The sequence below is a fragment of the Stegostoma tigrinum genome, chromosome 3, assembly GCF_030684315.1.
Source record: "Stegostoma tigrinum isolate sSteTig4 chromosome 3, sSteTig4.hap1, whole genome shotgun sequence".
Taxonomy (NCBI): Eukaryota; Metazoa; Chordata; class Chondrichthyes; order Orectolobiformes; family Stegostomatidae; genus Stegostoma; species Stegostoma tigrinum.
The window spans coordinates 5,997,936-6,024,101 of NC_081356.1; the positions used below are offsets into that span (position 1 = coordinate 5,997,936).

Consider the following 26,166-nt stretch of genomic DNA (forward strand, 5'->3'; position numbering starts at 1 on the left):
GCAGAATCAACAAACAGTAGAATCAAGGAAGGTAAAATCCAAATTGGTATTTGCCTAAACCAGCTAGGCCAAGTTTAGCAAAAGGCTCCGTGTTGTCCTGCGTGCAAAAGTTGTTGCTTGCAGTCACTGATAAGAGATAATGGGAACTGCAGATGCTGGAGAATCCAAGATAACAAAGTGTGAAGCTGGATGAACACAGCAGGCCAATAGCATGTCAGGAGCACAAAAGCTGACGTTTCGGGCCTAGGCCCTTCATCCACTTTCAGTCACTGATTGGTGACTAGTCTACACATGGGGTCTACAGCTTGCTGTTCGACAGCAACCTTCTTTTCAGCTTGTACAATATACTTTGAGGTCCTTTAAGAACAAATTGATCTTTAACATTACAGTTTATCAATTAAACAATTGAAATTGTGAGGGATTGGTTCACTTGCTTCACATTAGAACATAGAACATGACAGCACAGTACAGGCCCTTCGGCCCTCGATGTTGTGCCGACCTGTCATACCGATCTCAAGCCCATCTGACCTACACTATTCCATGTACGTCCATATGCTTATCCTATGACGACTTAAATGTACCTAAAGTTGGCGAATCTATTACCGTTGCAGGCAAAGCGTTCCATTCCCTTAATAATCTCCGAGTAAAGAAACCACCTCTGACATCTGTCCTATATCTTTCATCCCTCAATTTAAAGCTATGTCCCCTCTTGCTCGTCATCACTATCCTAGGAAAAAGGCTCTCCCTATCCACCCTCTGATTGTTTTATATGTTTCAATTAAGTCACCTCTCAACCTTCTTCTCTCTAATGAAAACAGCCTCAAGTCCCTCAGCCTTTCCTCGTAAGACCTTCCCTCCATACCAGGCAACATCCTAGTAAATCTCCTCTGCACCCCTTTCCAAAGCTTCCACATCCTTCTCATAATGCGGTGACCAGAACTGTACACAATACTCCAAGTGTGGCCACACCAGAGTTTTGTACAGCTTCACCATAACGTCTTGGTTCCGGAACTCGATCCCTCTATTAATAAAAGCTAAAACACTGTATGACTTCTTAGCAACCCTGTCAACCTGGGTGGCAACTTTCAAGGATCTATGTACATGAACACCGAGATCTCTCTGCTCATCTACACTACCAAGAATCTTACCATTAGCCCAGTACTTTGCCTTCCGGTTACTCCTACCAAAGTGCATCACCTCACACTTGTCTGCATTAAACTCCATTTGCCACCTCTCAGCCCAGCTCTGCAGCTTATCTATGTCTCTCTGCAACCTACAGCATCCTTCGTCACTATCCACAATTCCACCGACCTAGTGTCGTCTGCAAATTTACTAAACTATCCTTCTACGCCCTCATCCAGGTCATTTATAAAAATGACAAACAGCAGTGGACCCAACACCGACCCCTGTGGTACACCACTAGTAACTGGTCTCCAGGATGAACATTTCCCATCAACTACCACCCTCTGTCTTCTTTCAGCAAGCCAATTTCTGATCCAAACTGCTATATCTCCCACAATTCCATTCCTCCGCATTTTGTACAATAGCCTACTGTGGGGAACCTTATCGAACGCCTTGCTGAAATCCATATACACCACATCAACCAGTTTATTCTCATCTACCTGTTTGGTCACCTTCTCAAAGAACTCAATAAGGTTTGTGAGGCACAACCTTCCCTTCACAAAACCGTGCTGACTATCCCTAATCAATTTATTCTTTTCTAGATGATTATAAATCCTCTCTCTTATAACCTTTTCCAACACTTTACCAACAACTGAGGTAAGACTCACTGGTCTATAATTACCAGGGTTGTCTCTACTCCCCTTCTTGAACAGGGGAACCAAATTTGCTATCCTCCAGTCATCTGGCACTATTCCTGTAGACAAAGAAGAGTTAAAGATCAATGCCAAAGGCTCGGCAATCTCCTCCCTGGCTTCCCAGAGGATCCTAGGATAAATCCCATCTGGCCCAGGGGACTTATCTATTTTCACACTCTGTAGGATTTCTAATACCTCTTCCTTGCGAACCTCAATCCCACCTAGTCTAGTAGCAAAGATAATAAAATGTGAGGCTGGATGAACACAGCAGGCCCAGCAGCATCTCAGGAGCACAAAAGTTGACGTTTCGGGCCTAGACCCTTCATCAGAGAGGGGGAAGGGGTGAGGGTTCTGGAATAAATAGGGAGAGAGGGGGAGGCGGACCGAAGATGGAGAGAAAAGAAGATACCTGGAGAGGAGAGGAGAGTATAGGTGGGGAGGTAGGGAGGGGATAGGTCAGTCCAGGGAAGACGGAAGGTCAAGGAGGTGGGATGAGGTTAGTAGGTAGTAGATGGAGGTGCGGCTTGGGGTGGGAGGAAGGGATGGGTGAGAGGAAGAACAGGTTAGGGAAGCAGAGACAGGTTGGACTGGTTTTGGGATGCAGTGGAAGAGCTGGGCTGGTTGTATGGTGCAGTGGGGGGAGGGGACGAACTGGGCTGGTTTTGGGATGCGGTGGGGGAAGGGGAGATTTTGAAGCTGGTGAAGTCCACATTGATACCATTGGGCTGCAGGGTTGCCAAGCGGAATATGAGTTGCTGTTCCTGCAACCTTTGGGTGGCATCATTGTGGCACTGCAGGAGGCCCATGATGGACATGTCATCTAGAGAATGGGAGGGGGAGTGGAAATGGTTTGCGACTGGGAGGTGCAGTTGTTTATTGCGAACCGAGCGGAGGTGTTCTGCAAAGCGGTCCCCAAGCCTCCGCTTGGTTTCCCCAATGTAGAGGGAGCCACACCGGGTACAACGAATGCAGTATATTATTGTCGTTTCTAGGGTGAATACTGTTGAAAAATATTCATTTAGTGCTTCCCCTATCTCCTCTGACTCCACACACAACTTCCCACTACTATCCTTGATCGGGCCTAATCTTACTTTCGTCATTCTTTTATTCCTTAAATACCTATAGAAAGCCTTAGGGTTTACCTTGATCCTATCTGCCAACAACTTCTCATGTCTCCTCCTGGCTCTTCTGAGCTCTCTCTTTAGGTCTTTCCTGGCTAACTCGTAACCCTCAAGCGCCCTGAGCCTTCACATCTCATCCTAACATAAGCCTGCTTCTTCCTCTTGACTAGAGATTCCACCTCCTTCGCAAACCACGGCTCCCATGCTCTACAGCTTCCTCCTTGCCTGACAGGTCCATACTTATCTAGGACACACAAGAGCTTTTCCTTGAATAAGCTCCACATTTCTAATGTGCCCATCCCCTGCAGTTTCCTTCCCCATCCTATGCTCCCTAAATCTTGCCTAATCTCATCGTCATTGCCTTTCCCTCAGCTATAACTCTTGCCCAGTGGTATACACCTATCCCTTTTCATCACTAACGTAAACATAACAGATTTGTGATCACTATCACCGAAGTGGTCACCTACTTCCAAATCTAACACCTGACCAGGCTCATTACCCAGTACCAAATCTAATGTGGCTTCGCCTCTTGTTGGCCTATCTACATCCTGTGTCAGGAAGCCCTCCTGCAACACTGGACAAAAACTGACCCATCTATAGTACTCGAACTATAGTGTTCCCAGTCAATATCTGTAAAGTTGAAGCCCCCATGACAACGACCTGTCTCTCTCACTCCTATCAAGAATCATCTTTGCTATCCTTTCCTCTACATCTCTGGAACTATTCGGAGGCCTATAGAAAACTCCCAACAGGGTGACCTCTCCTTTCCCGTTTCTAACCTCAGCCCATACTACCTCAGTTGCCGAGTCCCCAAACATCCTTTCTGCAACTGTAATACTGTCCTTGACGAGCAATGTCACACCTCCGCCCCTTTTACCATCTTCTCTGTTCTTACTGAAACATCTAAATCCTGGAACCTGCAACAACCATTCCTGTCCCTGCTCTATCCATGTCTCCGAAATGGCCACAACATCGAAGTCCCAGGTACTAACCCATGCTGCAAGTTCACCCACCTTATTCTGGACGCTCCTGGTGTTGAAGTAGACACACTTCACACTTCAACTTCTTGCTTGCCGGTGCCATCTTGCATCCCTGAAACTTTATTTTGGGCCTCCCTACTCTCAACCCATTTCTACACTCGAACTACAATTTTGGTTCCCATCCCCCTGCTGAATTAGTTTAAACCCACCCGAATTTGGCCAACTATAATCTTAAATTCTGAGTACCAAGGGCATTTAGTAGAAGCTGGTAAATTTCTTTTCCAAGATACAGATACAGGCGTTAATGTCATCACCATGACCTGACTGCATGTTTTTTTTAAAAAGCCCTAGGCTTGAGCCAGACAACATTCTGGGAAAACAAACCAGGGCCATGCAAATCTAGACAAATGTAAGTAATCTATTGATTTCCTTGAGGCATTGAATGCCCTGCCCCACAATGAAGACATAGGCCTTTCTGGCTCACTAGGTTTCCCTTTCCTAGTTCACTAATCCACTGGCATCACACCAGGAACCGTTGTCCTTAGAGCCCAATGACTACCTCTATGCTACTCTATTTTAACACGCAACTGTGTCCTGTCAGTTCCCCAACTATTTTTGTTGGTCAATATTGTTCTGTCAAGATCCAGCTATTAATACTCGAGTGAACCTTCTTGTTGATTTTTCTGAATGGACCAGCCACCAAGAGATCACATTCCTTCCTGACTCTAAACATCAGCTGTGATTTAAGCATTGTTGTTTACAAAGGCTACAAAGAGTTAATCATTATAAGAACTCCGATATTGGATTTCTTTTGCACACAGTTAAGAAAACAAGAACAAAACCAGCACACATAATGGATTACAAACATTTCAGTAGAACATTATGGCATTATGTACTCTTTTAAATTAGTATTGCACAATATCGGAGGTTTTTAAAGGTGCTTTCTCATGAGTTATATACTAGATCTGTTTTGCAGGAGGGGAATAGCCAACTTATGTTAATGGCCTGCACACTGGGATAAGCCAGTGTCTGCAATACCACATCACCACTGGCTCTAAGCACATATCAGATCCAGATCTTCAGAATGTATCTTTAGCCCATTTTTATCTGTGCCCTGTCTCGAGGTTGCACTTGCACTTCATCTAATAACATCAATACTCAACAGTATTTAATGGCATTGACTTCTAATTTAGTATGCATTTTCCAACTCTAACACGTGGTGACATGTAGATGATGTCTCAGTTTCAGCACAAGACAAAATTCAAAGAAATATTTGAATAATATTGTGATATCCTACTAATAGCGCTTTAAAAAAAAAAATGGGTAAAAGGGAAGAGGTGACATCCATTGACATTACAGCCCAACTAAAAAAAATCTAGCCAGTAATGGAAATTTGAATTAACATTGTTTATAATTTCATAATTTTGCCTTGTGGCACAATACTCATAGCAACATTAGGAGTGAGAGATAACACAAATTGGACAGTCAGCTTTTCGGTTCACTGCGGATGTTATAAATTACTCAGGACCAAGGAAGAGATATTCTTAGCTATTGATGCTGATGTGAATTAAATGAGCTACCCACACTGTTCCTTGTCTGACAGACTATAAATAAGCATGGAATGCATGCCCTTGTGTTGTTAAGGAGAACTGCCCCTGAAGAAAAGCTATGCATTAAACGTGGCACATTAAACCAGCAAATCATTTAGTTGGAAAGCACTTTGTACTGAGTGGCCCTTTAAACAGTGCTGAGCTGACAATGTACTGCTGGTTTAGTCTGTTGTCTTCCATCAATTGATATTAAATCAATAACTGGGTCTTTTGAGGATATGAAACAATTTTCTTCTGTGTTGATGCGCTTCCTAAAGCTGCACATTGCTTAAATTGCAAGTAATTAATTGCAGAAAACCAAAAATCCATTAAAGAATCAGTTTGATAAAACAGCAAGTTAGCCAAGTACAATATAGTGCACAAATAAACTGCAATGCTCCTTACAATATAACACAAGTTATATCTGAATAATTGATTTAAATAGCGATGTGAAAATTACGTTACACATTGTTGACAAATTTATTCTTGCTTTATTTGTCCATGTTTTGCTGCACTGGTAGAATCCAGGAAGATCTCTTCCACATACTGTAAAAGTGATTTAACAGTGAGTTTTAATTTAAATGGTGATGTTTCATATCTGATGGAAGAATGCATTTGATTTGCAACCATTTACTATATTAAAATGTCATTACGCTTATCTATAAAATTTGATACACAAGAACTCGTAACAAACTTTCTTTAAAATGACTAAATGATAATTCTGGAAATATCTGACAACTAATAGCTACATTTGTATGAAAAATAGGAGTTTCATTCTTGGTGAAAAATGACTTATGTATTGTTTGCATATACTGATTTGACATACAATTTCAGACATAGGATAACACCACAAAGAGTGTGTAGAGATATTTTAGTTAGAGGGAATGATTCACAAACGTGGGACATGGCTTGTACTTGTCCACAAGATCAGTTGCGCCATCACAGTTGTCCCATTTGCAAGGCCTGGAAGTACACTATCCAAGTTCATGTTGAAGGCAGTTTAAACATACACAACTCTAATCTATGCAGCTAATTCCTTCTGACAGACTGGGGTCAGAAATAACTTGACAATTTTAGTAGCATCGGGTGTCCAATCTTCATGTTAACAATTTGATAAAGAAAAGGGAATAAGAAGATTGGCAATAGTGGGTGTCTTGAAGTGAGCTGTTCTGCTAGTGGACAGAATAAATTTGAATGACTAAATTATGTTGCCAATTCAAAGATTATTTACTGATTTTGCTGACACATCTTCGATGAGATGCAGAGTAGCCATCTTGCACAGAACTGGTAACCACGGAGGGAGAATAGAAAGTAATGAGCCTGAGAGGATGCATAGTTGCATATAAATGAGTACTCACCAGCATAGTGTGAGGGCAGCTGCCAAATAAAAGTATAATTTTTGTAAGCAAATAACAGAGCACAGGACAAAAGAAGTGTAAAGTGAAGGTTTTCTGCTGTGGGCAAAACTGGCAAGATTGGCCAATAGCTTATTTTAGGGTCAGCATAAACTGCAGATACAAAGCTGTATAGTGTCTATCAGACTTGAAGCGATCTGTCTCGAGTTGGCAATGACTCAGAAACTATTCTCAAATTAAATCAAGAGACAAGTATGGAGGTTACCGATTTCCCCGTGTTGACCAGGAAAAAGAAAGATATCACTCCTGCAGATCCTAATTTGGCAGTGCAGAGTAGAATCTAGCAGAAAACCCACTGCAAATTTGGTGAGAAGCAATGCAATACTTGAAACACAAGTACCTCAAACATTTGAATAATTTCTGTGAAGGTCTATGAGCATTTTAAGTAGTTTGGTGTGAGTATGAAATCTGCAATTTATTCTGCATACTTTTGACAGAAAATTGGACAAACTGTAAATGCATGGGCTCCTTGAAAAGAAACCAAACAATAAAACTAATTCAATAAAGCTCAACTTTTTTGTGGGAAATGTTTTTTAATGGACATACGAGTGAAAAGATAAACAATGCATTACCAGTCTGGTGATGGTTAAATGCATAGCATCCTTCAACACGATCAAAAAAAATTATTCAACCTGATTTCATAGTGAAGCTCAAGTTGTTAATTTAGGAGGACAAATTGTGTAAACTCAGTTTATATTCTCTAGAGTTTTAGAATTTTGAGGAGGGATTACTCTTTAAAATGGCAAAGGGTTTCAATAGAGTAGGTAAAGAGAAACTATTTCTTCTGGTGGAGAAGCCAGATCACAGGTGAATAATCTTGCAACTGAACGTTGCACAGCAATATAGATGGGGACTGAGTGAGGGATCATATTTTGGCTGTGTAGGTGTGGGCTGTGAGTTTGTGGTGCAAACTGTGAGGTGATCCATCCTCCATAATGTACCAAATGATAATAACCAAGCAGCATGCACAGTTAATGCAGTCATGTTGAAAGAAAGAAATAATTTGGAAATTCTGTGCAGAAAATACGGTCCAAGGTACAGTCAAGTCTGTGAGTTACTTAATAGGCACTGTTGTAGAGATCAGAAAGCATTTTGCCACTCTTTTAGATATAAACCAGCACAATGGATATCAATTCCTGGACTTAACTGTTACTAGTTTGTTAAGGCAGCCCTCACCTTTAGTTGCTAGTGGCTGCTTGGAAGTCAAATTAATCTAACATCCAAAAAAGTTGCAGAATACTTTTACCAAGTAATGTAATGCCTTTACTTGAGAGAGATAATGGGAACTGCAGATGCTGGAGAGAATCTGAGATAACAAGGTGAAGATGCTGTGTTCATGCAGCTCTAAGGAGCACAAAAGCTGACCTTTTGGGCATGGACCCTTCCAGGCCTGAACCGTCAGCTTTTGTGCTCCTGAGATACTGCTTGGCCTGCTGTATTCATCCAGCTCCACACTTGGTTATCTCTAATGCCTTTACTTCACTGGTTTGCTTCTTTTCTCTCTGAAAGTGTTCACAATGGGCCAATGGGCCTTCAAAGAAACTCTGGAGGTCAAAGAAGAAACATAATACCTTGACTTAACAAATCTTCCTGAATGTAGAACAAGATAAAGCAAGAGTACTTCTCATGTTTCCCTGATTATTTCATAGGAATAATGTGAACAGTAACTGTGATTTGCTGCCACCCTGCTCTTATAGTCTGTCGCCACAATTTACATTTTAAAAAAGGATGTCAGCCAGAATCCAAGCTGGACAATTTTTTCATTCCCCTGACAAAGAAAGTACCTCTGTGACCAGATCACAGACAGGGGGCAAGGTTAGAAATAAACGGCCCCATTCTGGCCACAGCTCCGATTATTGGGTCCTGATGTACACCCTTGACCTGGGTTCTGTCACTGTACACAAGTCCCCTTCTTTTCATGCAAGAAGTTCATTATCACGTAGTTGTCCTGTCCACTGATTAAGATTACGTGACAGTTGTTACATCTGCTCGCTAGTCACTGGAAAAATTACAGCAAATAATTACTAAGCTTCTGTTCGAGTGTGGATGATTTTCAGGAGTGGCAACGCTTGTATGCATTTTGTAAAATATCTACACAGCATGCATCAAATTATTTAGGGTGAACCCTGTACATTGGAAGATTGATGCATATAAGTAGCTAGTTATAATAGTAATGACAGAGAATTATACTGCCACCAGGCACAATGCAAAGAGAAGTCAGAGGAGCAGTATTCCAGACCTCCAGCAACTACAGTTGAGAAGGTGAGTGGATGGCTGCAATACAGTCTCCATGAACTAGGGCAAACAAATAGTCCATGTAAGTTTTTTTATTATCAACAATGTTTTGTGATGACAGGGCCAATTACAATGTGTTTATATTTGATAGCAGATGCCCTATTATCTAATATACAGCATCAAGCATGTGTATTGAATACATAAAAACATCTCAACACTTAACAGAGACATCATTGAAACAAATGAACATTGGCGGTAAAGGAGAAACTCTTATGAAGCATGGCCAAAGTCTGAGTACAAGATACTGTTTAAAGTGCATCTCCTGGAGGAGGAGGGGCTGGTAGAGGGGGGTTTCCAGAGTATGGGACAAAGGCAGATGAAGATGTAGGCGTCAACGGTAGGGCGAAGGCAGAAAGTATACAAAAGTTGCTGCAGTCATAAAAAGTAACATTTTGGAAGATGCTTGTATCAGAACAAAAAGACTATAAAGATTGTATTCTCAATGTTATAGAGAGAATTAAACACAAAGATGAGAATGTTACATTTGAGGCATTAGGGATTTGACCCAGTGCAGGGTTAATGAATAGAGGAATGATGGGCAAGCAGTATTTAGTGCAGTATAGACATCAGAATTTGAAATGAGCCAACTTTAATGCAGAAGGCTAGGGAACCATTAGATTAGCCATTGGAAGGTGACAAAGATGTCTATTGGCATTGGTACTATGAGCTTGCCCGATTAATAGTTGTTACATATTCTGACTCAGCAACAGTATGAGATCCTTGTAAATGAGGCAGGGATCTCAGAGGCAACTATTAACTCTTCTGTCCATTTGAGATTTAGCAGTTTTGAATTAATGGCACTGTACATAGCCACCTCCTCAATAAGAAACTAAAATAAAAAAATTTAAGTTATCCTGTATGACTTTTGGGGCTATGTGGTCCTTTTCATTTTGTTTCTGACTCTTTTGGGCTAAATGTCGCCACCTCTTGGACAGCAGCCATCTCTTAACTGATCTCTAAAGCAACACTTCTCATTCATTTCCTATTGCAGTTATCTGCATTTTCAGTCAGCTGTAATATTTTTATTTGTGTCAGTGCACAAATTTATTATAGTATTTGTTTTGCTAATATACTGCAAATATTCCAGCTCAGTGTTGATTGAGTGGCTTGGCTTATTGCTTTAATTAACATGCTGCAGTATGAAATGTGTAGTTAGAGAACATGAGAAGGGAATTACAAACTATGATACCTTAATGCCACAAGCTGGGATATTTGCTTGTCAATTTTAATCATTGTAATTACATTTGCTTCCATAAATAAATCACAAATTAGATTAGAAATGTTACAAGAAACTTACCCATACTCATTAGAAAATGTTGCTTTTGCACTCGTGTGGTCCTACGAGCATGGTGGGCAGGTGAAATTAATATTCCTCTAAGGGAAAAATCAATTGTATAATAATTAGCAAACTGTTCCTTAAAAGATCCTATTTGCTAGATTCTTTACACTGACTTTGCAAAGCCAGCAATACGTTATTTCCCAATATTTCATTGTGCCCTCATTAATACTCACATGCACAAATACATCCTTTCCTCTCAGGCAAGATCCTATTTGAATTTGGTGCGAATATTTTATGTATTTTTGCTAATAGTGAAGCAGACCACAGCTTGATTAAATAATGGGAGGAATAATTTTAAAAACTTGCAGGCTCATGTTGAAATTACTTCACGATTTCATCTCTTCGAATTTCTGTATTTTCTTCAGACCCCTTCGTCCTAGACTCCAAATCATCCCAAATTTTAATTTTTCCATGCACCTGAAGCAAGATAACCAGTGTGGCATGTTCTGTATTCACTCCAAATACCTCTCTGCTTCTCTTTCCCTTTTTAAGGAATTCCATAAAACCTAACACTTTGAAGAAGTTTTCAGTTATTTGACTTCATTGATAAAATTATGTGCGGCCCACACCGGGAAGGTGGCACAAGCCTGACATAAAATCAAGTATCACGACAGTGGTCCATGTAAGCTGGTAATTGTCTAACCTTGGTTAAATTGCAGCATTTAAGTGAAGGTCACTAATAGCCATCTGTAACCAATGCCTATATTTATCTTCAAGGCCCTCCGCTTCTTACTGTCCCGCAGGCCCGACCAGTCCCCCTCTACCGACACCCTCATCCGCCTGGCCGAACTCGTCCTCACCCTCAACAACTTCTCTTTCGATTCCTCCCACTTCATACAGACTAAGTGGGTGGCCATGGGTACCCGCATGGGCCCAAGCTATGCCTGCCTCTTTGTAGGTTACCTGGATCAGTCCCTCTTCCGCACCTACACTGGCTCCAAACCCCACCTCTTCCTCCATTACATTGATGGCTGTATCGGCGCCGCATCTTGGTCCCAACAGGAGCTCGAACAGTTCATCCACTTCACCAACACCTTCCACCCCAACCTCAATTTCACCTGGGCCATCTCCAACACATCCCTCACCTTCCTGGACCTCTCTGTCTCCATCTCAGGCAACCAGCTAGAAACTGATGTCCATTTCAAGCTCACCAACTCCCACAGCTACCTAGAATACACCTCCTCCTACCCACCTTCCTGCAAAAATTCCATCCCCTATTCCCAAATCCTTCACCTCCCCCGGATCTGCTCCCAGGATGAGGCATTCCACTCCCACGCATCCCAGATGTCTGCGTTCTTCAAGGACCGCAACATCCCCCCCCGCAGTGGTCGAGAACGCCCTCGACCGTGTTTCCCACATCACATCCCTCACACCCTGCCCCCGCATAACTGCCCAAACAGAATACCCCTAGTCCTCACATACCACCCCACCAACCTCCGGATACAACGCATCATCTACAATCTGACCCCACCACCCAAGACATTTTTCCATCCCCACCCTTGTCTGCCTTCCAGAGAGACCACTCTCTCCGGGACTCCCTTGTCCGCTCCACACACCCCTCCAATCCCGCCACACCCGGCACCTTCCCCTGCAACCGCAGGAAGTGCTACACTTGCCCCCCAACTTCCTCCCTCACCCCCATCCCAGGCCCCAAGATGACTTTCCATATCAAGCAGATGTTCACCTGCACATCTGCCAATGTAGTATACTGCACCCACTGTACCCTCCTCCACATTGGGGAAACCAAGCAGAGACTTGGGGATCGCTTTGCAGAACACCTCCGCTCGGTTCACAATAAACAACTGCACCTCCCAGTTGCGAACCATTTCAACTCTCCCTCCCATTCCTTAGACGACATGTCCATCCTGGGCCTCCTGCAGTGCCATAATGATGCCACCCGAAAGTTGCAGGAACAGCAACTCATATTCCGCTTGGGAACTCTGCAGCCCAATGGTATAAATGTGGACTTCACAAGCTTCAAAATCTCCCCTCCCCACACTGCATCCCAAAACCAGCCCAGCTCGTCCCCTTGCCTCACTGCATCCCAAAACCAGCCCAGCTCGTCCCCGCCTCCCTAACCTGTTCTTCCTGTCACCGATCCCCTCCTCCCACCTCAAGCCGCACCTCCATTTCCTACCTACTAACCTCATCCCACCCCCTTGACCTGTCCGTCCTCCCCAGACTGACCTATCCCCTCCCTGCCTATACTCTCCTCGCCACCTATCTTCTCCTCTATCCAAATTCGGTCCACTTCCCCCTCTCTCCCTATTTATTTCAGATCCCTCTCCCCATCCCCCTCTCCGATGAAGGGTCTAGGCCCGAAACGTCAGCTTTTGTGCTCCCGAGATGCTGCTTGGCCTGCTGTGTTCATCCAGCTTCACACCTTGTTACCTACGTTTATTAATCCATGTTATGCAGCAAGGCCACCAGTATTCACCAGGTGACTTTTTGTAGGTGGGTTGGGAGCCATCGCTTCTGTATGGGTACTCTATATGTAAAGGAAGACCCATTTCATGGTTTTGCAGCTTGATGCATTATCATTATCATTGGATGTTTGATTGCCCCATTCTCGTGAACCTGATCTTCCAACACCCTACCTCATTGCAGCATGCTCAGAGAAACCTGGCTGAGGTCGTCAACTTACTTTCTCATACTAACAATGGTGTTGAAACTGTTGGAGACTGCCTGCATTCTCCGCAACAGTCACCACACCCTGTGCTGTTGATGGAACTAGAGAACCATCAGCAATGATTGGCTTGCAGTTTGTGGAGGACGTACCTCCTCCTGTATGGGAGGGATGTCTCACCCTGAATTAGAGGCTTGTTCAGAGTGAAATCAGCTTGGAATGACTCAACCCAATACAGGAGGCTTTGGCCTGGAACCACAGCCGTCAAATAAAATCTTCTTAAGTTGTTTGGGACAATTACTAAATTAGCTATAATTAGGATCACAATCTATCAGGGAAAATTACCTTTTTTCACAATGGAACTGTTCTTCATGCAATGCCAATCAATCAACTTCTCTCTAACAGAAGAATAACAGGAAGGCTCTTGTGGTGAAAGGGGTACTGTCAGGAGGCTTAGGTTCAAGTGCTACGTGCTCCAGGGGAGTGGCAGAACATTGAAAGTATCGCGAAGGATAACAAGCCCCACTATCAATAGATTAGACTCATGCACCACACTCCTGCCACATCCAGTTGTGAACAGTACTGCACTATTCGACAACTGGCTGGAAGTGAGGCTTGCCACAAATATCTCCTCAATGACATCCAGTACACCACTACAAGAACAATGGGAATCAACTTGCTAGTATGGCTATCAAGGCTGATAATATTCCAACAATAGCAATGTAGTAATCCAGAACTAGCCAGGTCCCTGAACTAGTACTACAGCTACTAAAACAAACACTTATCTACCTGATAAAATTATCCAGGTATACCCTCTCCACAAAAAAAAAGGACAAATCCCACCTTATCGATTATCACTATACTGGATTGTTCTTGGGTATTGAAGTGATGGAAAAGGCCATCAGTGTCCTTGCTTATCTCAAAGACACTCAGTTGGGGTTCTGCTAGAGCCATTCCATGCCTGATCTCATTAATGCCTTGGTCCAATCATGGACAAGAGAGCTGGGCTCCAGAAGTGAGGGGACAGTAACTGTCCTTTCCATTAAGATATTTGATAGAGTATGGGATCAAAGAGCCTAGCTATTGAGTCAATATTAAGTGGGGAAAACACTTCAATGGTTGGAATCATGCTTAGACGGTTGAGGTAGTTAGAAGTCGATAATTTTAATCCTGGGCGAAGAAGAGTTTCTCAGAGTAGTGGCCTAGATCAAATCATCTTCAGCTACTTTGATGGACGTCCTTCTATCAAATGGGCAGGAGTTCATACTTTTACTGATGATCACAGTGTTTGGCACCTTTAATGATGCCTCACTTACCTAGCAGTCTTTAGTCATATTCAGCAAAACCAGGACAACATCTATTCTTGGGTAGATAAACGACAAGTAACATTTGCACCACATTACAGCCAATCGGATAATCTAATTGTCTTTCTGTTGATGTTCAATGGAATTACCATCACTGAATTCCCCAATACCAACATTCTAGGAGTCAATGTTAACCAGAATTTGAGCTAATCCAGCCAAGTAAGTACTGCGAGTCCAAGAATAGGTAGAAACTTAGAAATTCTGCAGTGGAGTAGCTCATCTCCCGAATCCCCAAACCACATAGAAGACACAAGTCAACAGTAAAATGGAACACTGTCCAGTTGGCTTGATCAGGGCACCTTCAACTCCACAGACAGAACACCATCCAGGCCTGTATGATTGGTACCCCGTCCACTGTCTTCATTCTTCACTCCTCTTATCACCAGTACACAGAGGCAGGTGGGTGTACCGTCTACAAAATGCATTACAGTTACTCACCAAGATTCCAACAACATTTGACATTGTCATTTCGGGTACTTAGGTTGATGCCAGGTGGATTACCTAATTTCAATTCTTTCTTAGATTTTGTCAATATCAGAGGGCAGCCTAGTGTCAACCCCTCTTGCTTTGGGTCTGGAGTCAAATGTAGGTCAAACCGGGATGCAAATTATGTTGCCTAAAGGATAGTAGTAAAACAAATTGGCTTTTACAACAAATGAACAATGGTTGCCATTAGACTAGATTTCTTTAATCCTTGAATTTTTATAATGAAATAAAATTTCACAATTTGCCATGGTGGGATTCTGGCCCATGTCCCTACAGCTTTAGTTTGGGGCTCTGGATTGCTAGTCCAGTGTCAATGCCAATTTGCCACTACCTGCCAAAATCATGTTATGAATGAAATTGTTATTTAAAATTTGGAATTGCTTATTGCTGTACTATTAGGACTTTTATCCCTGGAAACTGTTACTTCATCATTACTACAGGACTATTGACCTTCAGGTAGTACGCCTGGTGTTTCAGCTATATACCTTTAGAGTACAATAACACCTAGCTCACTTACTGAATCTTCTCTTTTCATTTTTGTTTTTATGTTCATTTGCTTATTGAAGAGCAAAGCAGGAATTCAGTTATTTGTCCGTATGGGATAATAAATATTCAGGGACCAGGAAGATCACAAAGGAATCTACCTATGAATTACTGAAAACCTGCGTTAATGAAGGTTTCTATTTACTACACTATCGACTAGATATAGATTCCAAAGCACTTGATAACTAAATTAGAACTAAAATTATTAAAACATTTTAAATTAAATAAAATTATACAACTTAGACAGTAGGCTTGTGCTTTGAAATTAAGTGAAATTATCCACTGACAATCAACTTACTTTGATATTTAACTACCATATATCTATAAACGTATTCTTTGACACAAATGTTATTCCATGATTAAGACCACATTCCAAAAAAGATGCATCAATACAAAAGGTTAATCCCGAAATCGGTTTCCACAGGCATTGGCAGAACCACTGACCTTTCTTTTTCCAGCAAATTCATTTTTAATTAAGACAGAGATAGTGGGAGCTGCCAATGTTGGAGAATCTGAGATAATAAGGTGTAGAGCTGGATGAACACAACAGGCCAAGCAGCATCAGAGGAGCAGGAAAGCTGGCGTTTTGGGTCTAGACCCTTCTTCAGAAGTGTTTTCTGTTTTTGTGAATGAACATAAATGCAGATTTTTCAAAGCACAGATACTTACTGCTGAAGCTCTTTCCTGTGCATCAATACTTGCTAGCAGATTTTGGACTCTCTCATGAATTCTGTCCCAGGCAGGGTGGCTCACTGGATCAAAATAAAACCTTTTGAGAAACAAAATACAATTTTAACAATGGCATTTATCGCAACCTATATATCACAATTTGTCTACTTCCTGATCATTAAAACAAGTTAAACCTCCCAGTAAAATATATGATAGTTTTGTTTTTTCTTTCAATTTTTGTTATATTACATCAGTGTTACAGAATAGGGTTATCTTACCCCTCTACTGCAAAAGCAGAGACAATAGTTGGACGTTATACTTCACCATTACCATGTTTAAAGTTGGGACAGCCCATTAAATGCAACACATGGCGAGTCCATAGCCTTCCTGCCTGTCTCCCCAAAATCGCTCTCCCTCACAACAACTTGTCTCAGTTTTCAGAGGTTGGGGGAGGGGCAGGGGAAGCTGGGGTTGAAGGCATCAGGCTGTCCATCCTCCACTCACCCTTCAGGCTCCAAATAATACCCAACTAACTGCCTAAATCATACCCCCACCGCAACGTTACCTGTGGGGAGGCCCACGTCAAATGTGTAGCCTGCAGATTTGCAAGGCAGGTTGAGGTCATGCAAAGTATGCAGGGTACCTCCTGGTGGCCACCAGAAGGACCTCCAACCCCAAGGTCATATCCGCCTCTTCAATCCCCCCAACCAGCCCCTCTAAACAGGTCTACCACCTACTTTACCCAGCTCATTGGGTCTGCCAGCATTCACTCACCAATACATCACAGGCCATCAGTTTCATCCCCAATACTTCACCTTCACATGCCAGAGAGGATTTGCACGTAAGGCTTACTTTATTACGATGTTGGTAAGCATCATGGAGAAGCTGACAAGCAGACTGCTGAGCAGAAGCTAGGAATGTCTTGCCCATGAATTCTACACAGCAGTAATAAGGACTCCACGTCAGGTCCTTGTGCTTCTCAAGTCAGCAGAAAGATACAAATCTCTTCATGAGTGAGGAACAGAGGCTGCCATCAGCATCTGGGGTCTGCTCCAAAAGGGAGTTCCTAGATGTGGGCAATACTTCCTCAGCCTCTTTACCAGTGACACCAGTGCTCCTAGTAGCTGTGATGACAGCAAAAGTTCCTGTACCCATGTAGTAACCTCATAACATGTCGGTCCTCAGGGGCCACATGAAAGCTGGCCAAAGTCATTTGCAGCTAAAATGCAGCCCTATCAGCAGCCTGTCTCCAATATCAACTACAAGCACCATGGGATCATAAAATAGAAGTGTGCATAAGATATTCACAAATGGTATCTAGCTGTGCTCCAAATATAAAAACATCAAAACATAAAATGTAGACGCTGAGCTGCTCAGTAAGGTTACATATACTGTTAGACCTCCTTCCAACTGGTGCACTGCTTGCAAATTCATTACAGCATAGTTCCCTCAGTGAACTGGAAGTGATTTAATATGCTGCATGCAGTCAAGTATTCAGCCACAGGGAACACACCTGGGCATTGGATGACAGAGTGCAGAATGAAAGAAAAGACAGTATGATTGCTTCAACATTAGGCTGCTGTGTCCCAAATAATCATTGTGCATATCTCACTGTGCCTTGGCTACGGTCCACATCCTTCTTCATGCAATTTCTGGTCATTAGCATCCTCATTATAGCATTCCATGATCCCCATTGTTCAACATCTTTCTTCTCAGCTAGGTTATGAGATACACAGCAAACAATCAAGATACTGTCATTGAGAGGTACCAAAAGATGCCACCAAATTAAGGCAAATAAAATCACAATTTCTGCAAATCTATTGCCTGCTCATTGGGGCTCTGAGTTGACCTTTGCCAAATATTGTGCCTCTGTTCCAGATCCTTCAATAGGCTCCTCACATCGAAAAGTGGTTATGTATCTAAAGTGAATCAGTATATATCCCTGAAAACACAGGGGATCATTCGTAGATATGTATCACAGCCACTTCCCAAAAATTTACAACGACCTGCTGTTAAAGAAAGTCATCACTGGTCTGAGAGAGCTCTAATGGCTGGATAATAATTGATTAAAATGTTTGTATTTGATCATACCCAGGATGTAGGGCCATCCAGTGATGGCTCTGAATTCAATCCACCTCACTGTCTAGTACGATAGGCCAAAAGGCCCCATGCAATCCTGAGGCACATCTTTGATGCAATAATACGTGTAGAATCTCACAGCCTACCGCATATCTGTAGTGGATCAACAAGGATGGCCCTCAGGTCGCTGATATGCCATCATTTGTGCTCAGGCTCCTCTTTCTCTCAGTTGTAACCTCTTTGCAGCAGGGTCCCTAAAGTCTAGCCAGATGAGGACGATGGTAGACAGCATCTCTCCTTGGCATTTAATCCAGAGCTTCCCCCTCCAGCTATCCCTCACTCCTCTCCTTGCATCAAATGGCACCTTGGCAGTACACAGCAGCAGAACTGGTATCCTTTCTCCCCACTGGCCTTTGATTCTGATACCCACATTGCCCTAACATCAAAGCATGCTAACTCTTTTAAAGGGTGCCAGGGAGGGCCAGAACTGAGCTGCCAGCTTGCTTGAGGCTTTTTAAACTGAGTGAAAATCTGAAGGAATTTATTTCCAATATGCCATTAATAAAATGTAAAAATTGTGCCGTAAAACTGTAGTCAATTAACTAAAGTTGTTCTCCCAACATCTTCCATTCAGTTGCCATTGGTAAAATGCATAATGTACATCAAGATATCTGATCTGATTTCCAATCCAAAGCCTTCAGTTCTGATTTTATGTTCTTCCCTGTCCACATCTCAAAAACCTTCCCAAACTGCCATATGAAATTTTACCTATGTCCTTTATACAAGTGGAGTATCTTTATACTAAGTATTTACAAGTTTTGTGCCTTTTATAAATATACTGATTTACAATTCTTATTTAAGAAATAAGGAGAATAACCTCACTTCTCCATAATACACTCCATCAGTCACTTTGTTGTTCATTCACTTAACCTATCTCTCTTTGCAGCCTCTGTACTTACATGCATATTTACAGCTTGCATTCCCCGCCTGGGTTTGTATAGATAATAAAATTGGGTACATTACACTCAGTTACTGAATCTAAGTCAGTAATATATTTTGTAAATAGCTGAGGTGTTCATATTATTTTTATTCATTGACCTTTATTAGCTCTCTATCCTGTTTGCCAATATTCTCTAATGAATTTAGTAGCATTGTTTCAGCTTTAAAATCCAACCATATATTTTGTCTCACCCCATCTGCAGAGCCTCATCCAGCTGTATGCTCTTTCTCACATGCTCTAATCTAGACCTTGTGCATTCTTTCACTTTCCTTTGTCCAACCATTATGGCAGTTACTTCACTTCTCAGCTCAACCCTCTGCTAATTTCTCCTCAACTCTGAGACATGGTGACCCTCAGGTTAAATCAACACCAGTTTTTTTTTCCTCTCTCTCCTTCTCTAATATGACAGCGGCCCTATGTTCTGGTAAGACAATGGTGACCATTACCTGTGAGTTTAACGCACTGAAAAATTACAAGGTTCTTCAGGGCAGCCAGTGAAAATTACTCCACTTACTTTTCCAATGTCAAAACCAATATTTTTTAAAGCTTAAGGTCACTACCACAAGTTGTTGAACCATTGTCCATTTTGTTATTCTTACAATAATATACTCGATGTTAAAGACATCTATAGCTGTATTGTCCAAGTAAGAAAGGCATAAAGTAACAGTCCACATTCTATAATTTCACTTCAAGAAACCAGTCTTCTGACTAACAAAAAGTATACAGTTATCATGACTTCCATTACCTGTTTGTCTGACAGGGTGGTTTTCTCCTTGAATGAGCAGAAGATGAGCATAGATCACTTGGATTATCTCGAGTAGTTGAATTTAGTGGAAAACTAATAAGTTCCTCCGCTTCACTAGACAGTTCATCCCAACTAATAGGCTCCTTGGCATCAAAATTCTTTGGAATTAAAAAAGGTAAGAATAGTATTTCATTTGAAAATTAAAAACAATTGCAGTCATAAAATGCTTGTTTATTTCCTTCAATCATTTGATTTGCATCGAATAGAATCTACAACATTTATTTCCTACATGAAGATAATATAACTCCTTTCAATTTACCAAAAATGAAGAGGATGGTTAATAAACAAAGAACAAAGATAACTACAGCACAGGAACAGGCCCTTTGGCCCTCCAAGCCTGCACCGATCCAGATCCTCTATCGAAACCTGTCACCTATTTTCCAAGGATCTGTATCCTCTGCTTCCCGCCCATTCATGTATCTGTCTAGATACATCTTAAATGATGCTATCGTGCCCACCTCTACAACCTCCGCTGGCAACATGTTCCAGGCACCCACTACCCCTTGTGTAAAGAACTTTCCATGCATATTTCCCTCAAACTTTTCCCCTCTCACCTTGAAATCGTGACTCCTAGTAATTGAGTCCCCCACTCTGGGAAAAAGTTTCTTGCTACTTATCCTGTCTATACCGGTCATGATTTTGTAGACTTCAATCAGGTCCCCCCTCAACCTCTGTCTTTCTAATGTAAATAATCCTAATCTGCTCAACCCCTCTCCATAGCTACTGCCCTCCATACCAGGCAACATCCTGGTGAACCTCCTCTGCACCGTCTTCAAAGCATCCACACCCTTTTGGTAATGTAGTGACCAGAAGTGTACACAGTATTTCAAATGTGGTCGAACCAAAGTCCAATGCAACTGTAACACGACCTGTCAACTCTTGTACTCAATACCTCTTCCGATGAATGAAAGCATGCCGTAAGCCTTCTTGACCACTCTATCGGCCTGCTTTGCCACCTTCAGGGTACAATGGACCTGAACACCCAGATCTCTCTGTGCATCAATTTTCCCCAGGGCTTTTCCATTTCCTATATAGTTTGCTCTTGAATTGGATCTTCCAAAATGCATCACCTCGCATTTGCCCGGACTGAACTCCATCTGCCATTTCTCCGCCCAACTCTCCAAACTATCTATATTCTGCTGCATTTTCCAACAGTCCCCTTCACTATCTGCTACTCCACCAATCTTAGTGGCAGCTGCAAACTTGCTAATCAGACCATCCACACCTTCCTCCAGATCATTTATGTATATCACAAACAACAGTGATCCCAACATAGACCCATGTGGAACACCATTGGTCACAATTCTCCATCTTAAGAAACTCCCTTCCACTACAATTCTGTCTCCTGTTGCCCAGCCAGTTCTCTATCCATCCATCTAGTACACCCTGGACCCCATGTGACATCACTTCCTCCATCAGCCTACCATGGGGAGCCTTATCAAACGCCTTACTGAAGTCAATGTATATGACATCCACAGCCCTTCCCTCATCTATCAACTTTGTCACTTCCTCAAAGAATTCTATCAAGTTGTCAATTATAAATTAATCTTCTTTCCGATGTAAAAGAGGTGAAATCCATAAATGCAGACTGTGCCCCTGATTGCTTTAATACTATCAGAGCCAAAAATTCAGGGAAAAACCCAAACAAATTGGGAAATTCCTATAAGTGAAATCTGAAACAGTCATAGGACAAGAGTCTAATTTTAACAATCCAAACAAATGTGAGCATTCCTTGTCATCATTTTCAGGATCAATCATATTTAAATATTTGGACCAAGCTCCAAATGTTCAAGATGATAGATAGTTCTACCATGAAAGGAAAGGAACTAGTGTTTTGCTACAGGAGTTAACGGCCTCTAGCAGCTTAGAGAAACATTGAGAAGAACTGGTTGAGAAAGGAGTGGAAATTGTTGGTAAACAATACTGGTTATGAATTCTGTTGCAAGACAGATATATACACTAAGTTATCAAAATACTGAAAGCTAAAAATAGATGAGGAGAAAGGAACAGTGCTCTCCTAAGAAGAACTATATGGGCAAGCAGAATGATTGGCTAGGTCAGAGATAATGGGAACCGCAGATGCTGGAGAATCCAAGATAACAAAGTGTGAAGCTGGATGAACACAGCAGGCCAAGCAGTATCTCAGGCGCACAAAAGCTGACGTTTCAGGCCTAGACCCTTCATCAGAGACTGGCTAGGTCAGTCAGTTCTAATATCCTGTGCACAGCAGCTCACTGCTGTGAAAGAAAATGTGGCAATGATATCAGATGAGGCATGATAACAGCCAGCCACATTTTCCAGGAATGCACAGCTAAAGCCGGTCATTTTCGCGGACCTTGCTGTTATATTTTTCTTTACCTTATTCTTTTTTACTTTAAACATATTTTTACTTTGTATCTCAGTCTACTGATGAAGCTGAGCCCCTGTTCTTTATATCCTCAAGATTAGTCAAATTGGCTCTGCTGTCTAAGTATATTGATAATGCGTTATGTCAATCTGTTCAGACAATACATTATTTGAAAGGTGCAAGGAGGTAGTGTTTTCACCCAAACAAAACAAAGAACTATGGTCGCTGGAAATCTGAAACACAACAGATATTGCTACAGAAACTCAGCAGGTCTCAGAAAACAGCACCTGTGGAGAGAAAGCAGGATTAATGTTTCAGATCCAGTGACCTTTCTGAAGAAGACAGAGAAGACCTATTCAGTAGAGTGACACAGAGTAGAAACTTGATTTCAGGACTTGCTATTCGGAAAGATGTTTTTAAACCTGAAAAGGTGCAGAAAAGATTTACAAAGATGTTGCCGGGGTCGAAGGGTTTGAGCTAGGGGAGTGGCAGAATAGCCTGAGGCTATTTTCCTTGGAGTGTTGGAGGCTGAGCGGTGACCTTAATAGAGGTTTATAAAATCATGAGGCATGGATAGGGTGAATAGCCAAGGTCTTTTTCCCCAGAGTCCAAAATTAAGAGGGCATTGATCTAAGGTGAGATGGAAAGATATAAAAAAGGGCCCTAACGGGCAACTTCACCACACACACACACACACACACACACACACAGGGTGGTGCTTGTATGGAATGAGCTGCCAGAGGACGTGCTAGAGGTACATTAGTAACATTTACAAGGCATCTGGATAGGTATATGAATAGGAAGGGTTTACAAGGACACGGGCAAAATGCTGGCAAACGGGGCAAGATTAGTTTAGGATATTTGGCTGGCATGGACGAGTTGGATCAAAGAGTCTGTTTCCGTGCTGTACATCTCTATGACTCTATAAACAGGGAACTCTATGAAAGATTGGCATGGACTTGGGAAGCAATAAAACATTCAAGGATTTGCAGGGGAAGGGGAGTTTAACAATGGGACAATAGTTGGCAAAGAATGGCAGTCAGGATTTTATTTTGAGAGGAGTGATTACAGAAGATTTGAGGGAAAGTAAGGGAGACAAACTGAAGAGAGAAAAATGTTAACAACATTAGCTAAGTGGAATCAGGAAGGGAAGTTGGATAGTAGCAATTTAGTGGCAATGGTCTCATGGACGAAATGAAGTTGGAAAGGCCATCAGTGGAAACAGGAGAGAAACTAGAGAATAATATGTACTCATGACTAACATTGGAGTTGGTTGGGTGGGGGTAGCAGAGCAATGATAAGTATCAGAAGGAAACTTGCAACAGCAGTTATAATTCATATGCAAGTTTAACAGAAAGATGACTGGAGAAAGACGACTGGTAGTTTAGCTCAGCAGTCACCAGGTGAGGGGCAAGGTTGACAGAGAGACGACTGGCAGTTCAACATGGCAGTCACTAGGTGAGGGGCAAGATCCTTCATTGTAACCTCAGCTGGCTCAGAAATTGAGTCCAAAACTAATAGAGGATGATGAGCTCAGCTGTCTGAATGGCTGCCTATGATGCAGAGTAATGCCAATAGCCTGGGGTCAATTCATACCCTGGCTGAGGTTATCACGAAGAACTCTCCTTCTCGACTTGTCCTTTACCTAAGGCACGGTGACCCTCATGTTATACCAACACCAGTTCTCTCTCTCTTCCTAATGAGAGAGCAGCTCTATGGTTTGGGAAGACAATGCAACCTTACCTATAAGTTTAACATACTGAAAGATCACAAGGCTCTTCAGAGCATTAAGTGAAAGTTACAGAACTAAATGTTTGAAATTTATTATTTTATGGGATGTGATTGCTGCTGGCAAGCTGAGTATTTAGGTTTGGGCCAGGTGGCTTGCAAGGCCCCTTCAGAGATCAGTTAAGAGTTAACTGCATTGCTGTGGGTCTGGAGTCACACGTAGGCCAGGCCAGATAAGGACAGTAAATTCCCTTCACTAAAAAAAGGACATTGGAGAAGTAAAGATAACAAGGTGTAGAGCTGGATGAGCACAGCAGGCCAAGCAGCATCAGAGGAGCAGGGAGGCTGACATTTCGGGCCTAGACCCTTCTTCAGAAATGGGGGAGGGGAAGGGGTTTCTGAAATAAATAGAACCACTGAGGTTTTTCTGGAGGGTGGAGGGTAACTCCTTCGGGGTAGGCATCCTTAGAGGAGGCTTCTTTTACAACAGTCGATGATTGTTGCCATGGTTGCCTCACTGAAACAAGCTTTACATTCCAGATTAATTACAGAATTTAAATTTCAGTAGCCGCAGTTGCAGGATTTAAACCGGTGCAACCAGAGCATAGCTTGTGGTTGATGAATGACTAGCCTGGTGATAGTTGCACCATCTTCCCACATTTGGTACAGAGGAACACAAGAAAATATTAGATAAAATGACTGAATAGTTGTCAAAAAGATGCATTTTAAGACATAGCTTGAAGATAGAATGATAATAAGCTGGAGGAGATGTGTGGATGGAGTATTTCAGATTTTGGGGCCGAAGACATTGAAGGAACAGTCACCAGTGGTGGTGTCATTAAAATGGGGATGTTGAGGAGTACAGAAATCTGTGAAGATTGTTGGGATGGAGGAGACCACAGAGATAGGGAAGGGAAAGACTGTGGAGGGATTGGAAAGCAAGGGTGAGAATTTGAAATCAAGACTCTGCTTACCCAGGAGGAAATGTAGCTCAATGAGTGCATAGGCAGGCAGTGACTGGACTTAGTGCATGACATAACACTGATAGCAGAGGCTTTTAAGCTATCTCAAGTTTACACAGGGTAGAATGTAGCAGACAGGCCAAGAATGCATTGCAATAGTGAAGAGGAAGTGTAAGCAGCAAATAATCTGAGCAAAAGAGACAAAGCCAAGTGGTGCTACAGAGCTTGAAATAGGCAAACTTAGTGATGGTGTAAATGAAATTGTAAGTTCATCTCAGGATCAAATAGGGCATCAAACAGACTTATTTAATCTCAGGCTGTTGCTGGTGAGGATGATGGAGTCATTAGCTAGGGAATGGTATTCAGAGCAGGGACCAAAAACACTATCTTCAATCTTTGAAGTATGTATGAAAATGTCTGCTCATCCAGTACTGGATGCTGACTAATCAGTAACAGCAGAGGAATCCAGAGAACTGGAGATGAGCTAGGTGTCTAACTTATATACTATCTCAGGATGATATAAACTGAGGGACAGAACATAGATGAGAAAAAGGAGGCACAAAGGATTGTAACAAATTTAAATTCTACTTACCTTCGCTATATCATACCGTGATCTGCAACTATCTGAATTCGGAAATAGAAAAAAAAAGATAAGCTTAAAAAATTATTATTCATTGCCTGTGCTTATGAGAAAATTCTGTTTATTGGTTCTCAATTCAAACTGAACTAATAAAGCTTGCTTTCACCCAAACGGTGACTAATTGATAACAAATATCTTCATCATTCCTCTGTCAACTTCATAGTCAAAGACAAGTCTAACATATTTCTATTGCTTCGTTATATAAGCAAGCAGGTTAAATTCCACACTGCTTTAAAATATTTTTGTTATTATGAAAAGTACATAAGGCATAGCCCAACAAACAACCAACCTTGTTCCTTCACCTTTAAAATTGATAAGAGGTCTTGTGACACAATAATAGCAATGCTTACATTTGTGTCAA

The 26,166-nt window shown here is 42.0% G+C and overlaps 1 protein-coding gene across 1 annotated transcript in view; it reads right to left on the reverse strand.

Moving 5' to 3' along the window:
* Nucleotides 1-1,843: 1,843 nt before the first annotated feature.
* The window catches only part of spata6l (spermatogenesis associated 6-like), a 69,589-nt gene continuing 45,266 nt past the window's right edge, over nucleotides 1,844-26,166 (reverse strand). Inside the window, exons 10-14 of the mRNA XM_048527892.2 lie at nucleotides 25,758-25,789; nucleotides 20,069-20,226; nucleotides 16,245-16,344; nucleotides 10,515-10,591; nucleotides 1,844-6,053 (exon numbers count right to left, since the gene is read on the reverse strand). Of these exons, the coding sequence (XP_048383849.1) occupies nucleotides 10,556-10,591; nucleotides 16,245-16,344; nucleotides 20,069-20,226; nucleotides 25,758-25,789 (326 nt within the window). The 3' untranslated portion in view covers nucleotides 1,844-6,053; nucleotides 10,515-10,555. The remainder of the gene's footprint in view (nucleotides 6,054-10,514; nucleotides 10,592-16,244; nucleotides 16,345-20,068; nucleotides 20,227-25,757; nucleotides 25,790-26,166) is intronic.